Source organism: Otolemur garnettii, unplaced genomic scaffold (assembly GCF_000181295.1).
Source record: "Otolemur garnettii isolate 467f Iridium unplaced genomic scaffold, OtoGar3 scaffold00144, whole genome shotgun sequence".
NCBI classification, from domain to species: Eukaryota; Metazoa; Chordata; class Mammalia; order Primates; family Galagidae; genus Otolemur; species Otolemur garnettii.
This window is the reverse complement of record NW_003852539.1, coordinates 2,009,751-2,019,121: the sequence shown is the minus strand read 5'-3', so window position 1 is coordinate 2,019,121 and position 9,371 is coordinate 2,009,751. Positions and strand designations below refer to the sequence as shown.

Sequence of the window (9,371 nt, the reverse complement as noted above, 5' to 3'; positions counted from 1 at the left end):
AAGTATTATTTTTTCAAGATCTTTAAAATATGACAGTGGAGCTTTAATAGGGATTGCATTAAAATTATATATTGCTTTGGGTAATATGGACATTTTAACAATGTTGATTCTTCCCAGCCATGAGCATGGTATATTTTTCCATTTCTTAACATTTTCAGCTATTTCTTTCCTTAGAGTTTCCTAGTTCTCTTTATAGAGATCTTTCACATCCTTTGTTAGGTAAACTCCCAAATATTTCATCTTCCTTGGCACTACTGTGAACGGAATAGAGTCCTTGACTGTTTTTTCAGCTTGGCTGCTGTTGGTATATATAAAGGCTACAAATTTATGAGTGTTGATTTTGTAACCTGAGACGCTGCTGTATTCCTTGATCACTTCTAGGAGTTCTGTAGTCAAATCGCTGGTGTTTTCCAGATATACAATCATATCATCTGTGAAAAGTGAAAGTTTAATCTCTTCTGACCCTATATGGATGCCCTTAATTGCCTTTTCTTCCCTAATTGCTATGGCTAAAACTTCCATTACAATGCTAAAGAGCAATAGAGGCAATGGGCAACCTTGCCTGGTTCCTGATCTGAGTGGAAATGATTTCAATTTAACTCCATTCAATACGATATTGGCTGTGGGTTGGCCGTAGATGGCCTCTATCAGTTTAATAAATGTCCCTTCTATACCAATTTTCTTAAGTGTTTGATCATGAAGGGATGCTGGATATTATCAAAAGCTTTTTCTCCATCAATTGAGAGAATCATATGGTATTTATTTTTTGTTTATGAATTATATTTATAGATTTACGTATGTTGAAGATCCTGGGATAAAACCCACTTGGTCATAGTGTATAATTTGTTTGATGTGTTGCTGGATTCTGTTTGTTAGGATCTTGTTGAATATTTTCACATCTATATTCATTAGTGATATTGGTCTATAATTTTCTTTTCTTGTTGGGTCTTTTCCTGGTTTGGGGATCAAGGTGATGTTTGCTTCACAGAATTTGTTGGGTAGTATTCCGTCTTTTTCTATATTTTGGAAAAGGTTGAGTAATATAGGTACTAGTTCCTCTTTGAAGTTTTGGTAGAATTCTGACGTGAAGCCTTCTGGTCCCGGGCTTTTCTTTTTAGGGAGATTTTGCATAGTTGATGTTATTTCAGAACTCGATATAGTCTTGTTCAACATTTCCGCTTCATTCTGGGTAAGTCTTGGGAGGTGGTGTGCTTCCAAGTATTGGTTAATTTCCTTCAGATTGTCATATTTCTGGGAATAAGTTTCTTGTAATATTCATTAAGGAGTTTTTGGATTTCTAAGGGGTCTGTTGTTATTTCATCTTTACCATTTCTGACTAATGAGATTATAGATTTTACTTTTTTTCTTGGTTAGGTTGGCCAACGGTTTATCTATTTTATTGATCTTTTCAAAAAACCAACTTTTTGATTTATTGATCTGTTGTATAATCCTTTTGTTTTCAATTTCATTTAATTCTGCTCTAATTTTGGTCATTTCTTTTCTTCTGCTAGATTTGGGATTGGAATGTTCTTCCTTTTCCAGTTGCTTGAGATGTCCCATTAAGTTGTTAACTTCCTCTCTTTCCATTCTCTTGAGGAAGGCTTGCAATGCTATAAATTTCCCTCTTAGGACTGCTTTTGCAGTATCCCAGAGGTTCTGATAACTTGTGTCTTCATTATTGTTTTGTTCTAAAAATTTGGTAATTTCCTTCTTGATCTCATCTCTGACCCATCTATCACTCAGCATAAGGTTGAATAATTTTTTTTTAAGATGCTTGGAAAGAAAGAGGACTTTGCTATTATGTTCAAGACTTCTTGAGGGAGTAGAGGCAATCACAGACTCATAGTTACTGGATTTTGAATGATCTTAAAGGACATTTAATCTAGCCATCTAGCCAATATTCTAATTCCCTCTACCAAAAACATCCTTCCCACAGGGTCATCCAGTCCCTGATGAAATACTTTCAGTCATAGCAGCTTACTACTTCCATTTTGGGATAGATTTCACTCTTTGTTTTATATTGAGGCAAAGTCTGTCTACTTGAGTTTCTGCTTATTTAAATTTTTTTGTTTTTTGAGACAGAGTTTTACTTTGTCACCCTTGGTAGAGTGTGGTGGTGTCATAGTTCACAGCAACTTCAAACTCTTAGGCTCAAGAGATCCTCTTGCCTCAGCCTCTCAAGTAGCTGGGATTATAGGCGCCCAAATACCTGGGTATTTTTAGAGACACTCTGGCTTAGGCTGGTCTCGAACTCAAGCAATCCACCTGCCTCAGGCTCCCAGAGTGCTGGGATTATAGGCGTGAGCCACTGCACCCAGCCCAATTTCTGCTTTCTGATTCTGGTTCTATCTTTGGAGCCCTTCAGATAACTTTTCTCCCGCTTGTGACTTCCCTTAAGAAGTCATTGCATCATCAAAAGCATGGCTTCTTTTGCCGTGTTATCCTTAAGGCCTACAGCTTCTCCTCTACAACATGAGAATGACAGGAGAGTAATGGAGAAACAACAAATCAGGACCTGGCTGAGAGATGAGTGGTAATAGTTCAAAAGGAGCACTGTGTGCTAAACAGGAAGATAAGGAGGTGACATTGAGAACTCAAAGTCAAAAATGAGAGACAGCTGAGACTGGTAGCATCATCACTAAAATCCATTCATCCATCTATTCATTCACCCACTCCCTACCCTCCCACCCAGCTTGCATATCCTAAACATTTCCCAAAAGATTGAGATATAAAGCACTGTAGGAGAAAAAGAGAAGGAAAAGATGAGAATTTTGATCTTGAGCTTGTATTCTACAAGGACTAAAGTCACTGGAAGATAATAAACAAACAGACCAACCAACCAACACACCTTAGGGCTTGTAAATTCCACACTGGAATTTAGGTATTTTTGTTCAGGAAGGAGCAATTCTGAAGCGTCCTCAGAGAAGCTGTAGAGAAGCTGCCTTTTCATATCAATGCTTTCCCTAGGGAAGAGGCCCATGGAAAACTATGTTTTCAGTAACAGGGCCCAGTGAAGCTGACTCAGCAGCCTTTGCCACTTACTAGCTATGTGACTTTAGAGAAATCATTTCACAGTCTCAATATACTAAACTATAAAATAATGTCAACATTACTTATTTCTCCTAGTGTTTTGTGCAGACCATGTGATATGTATGTAATGGTATTTAATACAGAGTCTGACATTTAGTAGGTATTCAATTTATCTTTTAAGAAGGGATAGATAGCAAAAAAAAATTATAGAGTTAATCTGTTCTTTCTGTTCACATGCTCGGTATCCTGTCTAGGAAGGTTAACAAGTACTAGGGTCTTCCATATTCATTACACCAGAATCCCCTTGAATGTAACTTTCTTTCTTTTTTTTTTTTTTAAGGTTAATGATCATTTAATGTATTGACATTTTCACTTATAAATGTGTAATTCGCATATACAGGGGAAAACAGTTTCTGTAGACAACACTAGAGACCAGGAAGCAATCACAAAAAAGACCAATTCTGGAAAGAAAAGTGGAACTGTATTCCATGCCTTATGTCTATATAAACTAAGAAAAAGAAAAAAAAAGAAAGATTACACAGGACCAACACTTGATGTGAAAAATAAACTTGGGTCATTTGTCCCAATTGCAGGGCTGCCTTCTCATGATCCAGATGGCAACCCTGTGTCCTAGGAACTAAAATAGATATATTCAGGCCCTGTTCATGAATGATAATCTGAGACATTAACAATAGGTCTCCCTCTTCTCTTTAATATCCAAGACCCTGAAGTCAACTCAACAAATTAAAAGGACAATCAGATCAGCATGTGTACAATGTCAATGGCTAACTTCTCCCAGGTACCGATCATCACTTAAAAGTATACATGGAAGGAAAATGCTTACTCAAACTTCAACAAAATTCTTCCAACTCACACACTTAACAAAGGACACTGCTAAGAAGTGGAGGTGATGAGAAGGTGGGCATCTATGGAAGTTCTGGCACAGAATCAATCTGAGCTCACCATCATCCCCAGTATGCATTTCATACCAGGCTCAAGTCTACTGACAGTGAATTCTTAGGCCCCACTATGGCTGCCTCATGAGCCTTGCCCCAGGGGTGATGGGGACTAGGACACACATAGGTGCTCAGGCTTCCATCCACACCTCTCCCTCTTTAGCCAGAAGGAGCCAGGGAAGCATACAGGTGCTCTTTCCTTCAAGAGCACCCAGGTATAACTGAATTCTGTGTGGTTCCTGTAATTCCTGCCCAGTAACTCCAAATTACACTTGATCCAACAGGAAAAACTATGAATGGTTTGTAAGTAAAGTACACAGCTTTGACGATTATAATCTGAGCAAAAGCCACTCACATTACACAAGATATAAAATCCTCATAACAGCATTTTAAACCACTGACACCAGTATTTTTAACACACCACTTCTGTCCAGAGAGGACACATTTCCCTCCTGGTGGAAAGAGACACCCGCTTGGCAACAAGACCCATACTGACCAGCAGTCACTATTCAGTTCGTTTGGCATCTGGTGTAACATGGTAAGTAAGTGTGCCTCAGAGACAAGAGCCGACTAGGTGGTATGTGTATAAGACAGTATCACACAACCAGCCAGAGAAAACAAAACATAGTCTGTGCAACCTGGAGTATATTTGGGGAAAAAAGGACCACATAAAATGTGGGACAGGGACACTCACTGTGCTAAACTGCCCTTGCAAGAGGGCACTGTTCATAGAATGCAAGACAGAAAATGGAGTCATTAGGAGCTATAAAACATGAAATATGTGAATATCTGAAATACATACTTCATAATACTGGAAATAAGAGTACTGGACGGAAAGGCAAGACTGGGTTTTCATGAGATTCACATGTTTGGGGGCTCAAAACTCAAATGTTCTAAGGTTCTCTGTCACATGTGGGTCAGGAACAAGAACAAAGCTGGGGACCTGGCCAAGCTGAGTGGTACTCTGAGCATGTCTCTTACATCCCTGGGCCCCACTTCTGTATAGTCTGTGTTTGTCCCAGCACTCAGTGGACAGTCACAAGGTCCTGTCTGGCACAAGACAGGTCCTCAGAGGAACAGAAGAGCATCCTCCACCCAGCACAATCCCCAGAGGGCCAGAAATGGGAAATGTCCTGATTATGGCTCTCCTTCTATTTCCCTCACATTCTTTTACTATCACTCTCACAACTAGTAGAAAAATAGGCTCCAAGTAGGCTTAGGCTGCAATAAAAACACCCAAAGCCGACACAAAACCACGTCTCTGAATAAAGCAAATCTACTTCCATACACTTGTTTGTTATTGTTCTGCCTTCTTCAAGTGTTCAAGAATAAAGCCCTAAAACTTTGAGGTGCAAATCAATTCCTAATTTGAGATGCTTTCTAAATCCTACTACTAATACCTACCAAAATAACGTGAGAATAAGCAGCTAGGGTTAGGCAGGTTCCTGAAGCATCCTTTCCCAAAGCGGGGCTGTCCTCTGTCATCCTGAATGGATGGGGCTTGTGGAATCCAGAGGGCAGGTCTGGGGCTCTCACATCACTGCCTCAGGCAAGCTGCCCAGGACCCAACCAGTCCAGCTCTGGCTTGAGCTTTGAAGGTCTGAAGTTAAACAGAAGCTGCAGTTTTTCTTGCCATGATCACTCATTTACTTACACATCAGTATATTACTGGCACAACACAAAAATAAATTATCCCTAAAGTTGCTACACTCAACTCTAAAAAGAAAATGCCTTTCAAAATAGGCATATTCAAATAAGGTATTCCAAAAGTTGCATTAGGAATGAGCTCGTGCCCCTAAGGAGTTTGTGTTCACCTAAACAGCACAGTGCAAACCCTCCTCTGAGATACTTATATGGATCAGTTACAATTAAGACATCACTACTCTCAAAGGAACTGTTACAACTATGATTAAAAACGTGTGTCACAAACGGAAACGCCCTGGAGATCCTCTCATTGCACATGGGGTTATCAGAAGCTGTGCACATCAAGATCTCGAGGCATCTAGAAGACCCAGAAGAGAGAGCCTAAGGCCAGGCCCGTGGCTGCCCCAGCCAGCATGCCCAGTGCCAAATCACTGTCGTTGTCTCAATACCGCTCCCAGATCATGACTTGGTTGGTAGGGTGCTGTCCGTAAAGTCCTGCATATAGGTACTGGTAGGGCACAGCATATGCTTGCCCAGTTGTAGCATAGACAACTTGAGTTCCTGGTGGGTATGCACCACCATATGGACCATAGCCATATGCCTGCTCAGGTGTTGGTGTGGCATACACTGTATATAGAAGAGGGGAAGAAACCACAGCTGTCTCATCAGTCATGACCTCAGAGCCCACATACACTGTGTTTGTCCTGGAATCCTGGAGTGTAAATTTCCATGCCAAACAATCATCTGTACTTTCTGCACAAAGACTGATAGTTTTCCCATCTTCGCAAACAATCTGCAGCATATAGTCTTTTGACTTTCCTTCTGGAGGCTGAATATACTGACATTCGTGCCCCATGCAGATGTTGATGCAATCCACTGGCATGTGGACCTTGTCCTCGATACTCTGACGGGTCTGGTCATCATAATAGATCAGGTGACCATCCAACCACAGATCAAACCAATTCTTCTTCCAGCGTTTCAAAATGGTACTCTGTTGCAGCAACCATCCACTCTTCACAAACGCCATCTCTTCACCTGAGAATGCTCCTAAAGCAGCGCATGAACCAGGGCCAAATGTAACTTTTTAAGTTATGATTTGTTTTATATCTCCATCATCCTATCTCTAATACTACCAACTCCAAGATACGAAGCTGAGTAAGAATGACAACGTAAGAGAGTCCTCTTAAAAGCATACACAAGATGAAGATGGCCAGATATGACCCTTTGCAAGATGGCTGGATATGCACGAATTACCCCTTCATGGCCCCTATCCCTTTCTAAAAAGCCCACATTTTTACCTACCTTACTGCCAGGTTTGGGACCCCTCTTCTTTGGGAATTTCAAAGGTTCAGCTGACTTGGATGGGGCAGAGATGGGGTGGGGAATTAGGGTTTTGGGTGTCCGGCCCCGTTTCCTTGCTGGTTTTCGCCCCCTCTGCCCTGCTTGATGCTCCAAGAGAGTTTTGGTACTGCTGTGGATGCTGGGCTTCTCAGTGTTGACATCAGACACAGGATAGGGATTCTTTGGAATCACAACTGCAAGAAAAAGACCCATTCTATCATCTTCTCCTCCCTTGCACCTTCATCCCAGCCAAAAAAGCAAAAATGGATTTGCCATTTTTGCTTAGGTAGTTTTGTTCCAAGAAGCTAGTTTCCTGGCACTTGACCTAAATGTTTAGAAAATCTCACAAGAAAATTGAATTTAAGTGGGCAGGAAATAGAAGTTTTAAATTATTTCCAGCAGATGGAGAAAAACACTAAATTTTTCTCCCCAAGCTTTCTTAGATAAGTATTGTGACCAAGTCAGAATTGGAACATATAAACAGAACCACATGCTTAAAGTTGGAATGGCTCTTAGAAGCGTATAATCTTCTCCTGCTAGGAATGAAGGTCTGAGGCTTAGAAGATGCTTTCCCCAAGTTAAACAGTGAGTTGGGTAAGAACTTACTAGAGGTTACATATTGTTCTAAGCCCTGGGGATAGAACAGTGAACAAGCATAGCTTCTACTCTTATGGAGTTTGCTGTCTAGTAGAACAGACAGAAAAATAAACAAATATACAATATAATATTAGGTAGTATTAAGTGCTGTACTGACCTCTTTTCCATTTCTTAAAACATACTCCCATATCACAATCTCTCACTTGTTATACCCTCAACTTGGAAGGCTCCTCTCTGAGAGCTTCATAAGGCTTTTTAGCCCTTACCTCTTTGGGCAGCTCTGTGAAAATGTCATCTCCTCAAAAAGGACTTCCCTTACAATTCTGTATCCTTACCTTGCATTAATTTTAACATAGCATGTTAGAGTATTTATTGAAGGTGGGTTTTAGTAAGTCCAGATGCATATTTACATATGGCAGTAAATTAAAGAATTTAAAAATGTGTCACTAAAATGTTAACATAAGAGAACTGGAATAATAAAACATGCTTGATTAATTCAAGAAATGCAACAAAGGAGAAATAAAGAAGACCTTGACAAATAGAAAAAAAAGCAAAATGAAAAATGGTAGATTTAAACCCAAATAAATAATTATATTAACTATGACTGGACTAAGTAAAATGATTAGTTAGAAAAATTGAACATACCCTAGAACCTAATTATATTTGTTTATAAGAGGGCCTTGGACCATAAGAATACTTAAAATATAAAAACATAGGAAGATGAAATCAAATAGGTAGAAAAACACATACTCCATAAGCACTTACCAGAAGAAAACTACACAAATTACTAATCAACCAACCTAACACATATAGAACACTATGCCCAATAAATGTAGAATCTAAAGAGTCTCAGAAATTAATAAGATAACAGGATAGTATGAATAACTTTATGCCAATAAATGTGAAGATTTAGATAAATTAGCAAGTTCCTTGATAAAAACATACTTTATTAAAACTGACACATAAAACCTATAATATAAAGACATCTAAACATAGTAAAGAAATTAAAATCAGAATTAAAAATATTTCTGCAAAGAAGACTCCAGGGCTAGATGGCTTACGGTGAATTCTGGCAAACATTTAAAGAAAAAATAGTAATAAATCTTTAAAAATTTCTTCTAAAAAATAGAAGAGAGAATACTTTGTATCTCATTTTATAAGTATATAATCCTCATACCAAAACATGACAAAGGGTATCACAAAAAAGAAAACTGTAGACTAATATCCCTCATGGACATGGATGCAAAATCCTTAAGAAAATATTAAGAAATCAAATCAAGCTTTTTTGAGGAAGATGCAGTTGCAAGTTTGGTGGAGGCATGCTGTGCTTGCTTCTGTTCCTGACTCACCACTGCTCGCTTTTGCCAAAGAACAAGTTGGTCAGGAAGCCATGCCATAGCCATGGCTTTTAAACATAATGGAAAAACACCTATGGAGCCAGAGGTGGCAATTCACCAAATTAAGTTACTCTCACAAGCTGTAATGTAAAGTCCTTGGGAAAAGGTGTGTTCTGACTTGATCAGAGGCACAAAGGAAAAGAATCTTTAAGTGAAAGGACCATTCCGATGCCTACCAAGACTTTGAGAATCACTATAAGAAAAATTCCTTGTGGTGAAGATTCTAAGACTTGGGATCACTTCCAGATAAGAAGCCACAAGTGACTCATTGACCTGCATACCCTTCTGAGATTGTTAAGCAGATTACCTCCATCAGTATTGAGTCAGGAGTTGAGGCTGAAGTCACCATTGCAGATACTTAAATCAACTGTTTTAATAAATTGATGACCAGTTGCTAAAAAAAAAA

The 9,371-nt window shown here is 39.1% G+C and overlaps 2 protein-coding genes and 1 pseudogene across 15 annotated transcripts in view; 1 reads left to right on the top strand and 2 right to left on the bottom strand.

Moving 5' to 3' along the window:
- SCMH1 (Scm polycomb group protein homolog 1) overlaps positions 1 to 9,371 on the bottom strand; it is a 198,641-nt gene that overhangs the window by 38,654 nt on the left and 150,616 nt on the right. For all 12 annotated transcript variants that reach the window (XM_023518672.1, XM_023518679.1, XM_023518677.1 and 9 more), the window contains one exon: positions 6,933 to 7,165. In XM_023518672.1, the coding sequence (XP_023374440.1) occupies positions 6,933 to 7,165 (233 nt within the window). The remainder of the gene's footprint in view (positions 1 to 6,932; positions 7,166 to 9,371) is intronic.
- LOC100964404 (pleckstrin homology domain-containing family B member 2-like) lies at positions 6,083 to 6,769 on the bottom strand. Of its 3 annotated transcripts, none has more exons than XM_023518684.1 (2): positions 6,362 to 6,769; positions 6,083 to 6,228 (listed from the first exon to the last, which is right to left on the bottom strand). In XM_023518684.1, exons 1-2 carry the CDS (start codon positions 6,655 to 6,657, stop codon positions 6,090 to 6,092), a joined length of 435 nt encoding a protein of 144 aa, XP_023374452.1. In that variant the 5' UTR covers positions 6,658 to 6,769; the 3' UTR covers positions 6,083 to 6,089. The 3 variants fall into 3 exon arrangements, with proteins under 3 accessions (XP_023374452.1, XP_023374451.1, XP_012666349.1); XM_023518683.1 differs by having other exon boundaries at positions 6,083 to 6,234; positions 6,365 to 6,769; XM_012810895.2 differs by having other exon boundaries at positions 6,090 to 6,125; positions 6,232 to 6,769.
- LOC100964718 lies at positions 8,877 to 9,327 on the top strand (annotated as a pseudogene).

Coding starts and splice junctions, on each gene's coding strand:
- LOC100964404 (XM_012810895.2), bottom strand. CDS start 6,657: ATGGCGTTTGTGAAGAGTGGATGGTTGCTGCAACAGAGTACCATTTTG. Junction 6,126..6,231: donor CCACACCAACACCTGAGCAG/GCATATGGCTAT, acceptor ACCTATATGCAG/GACTTTACGGACAGCACCCT.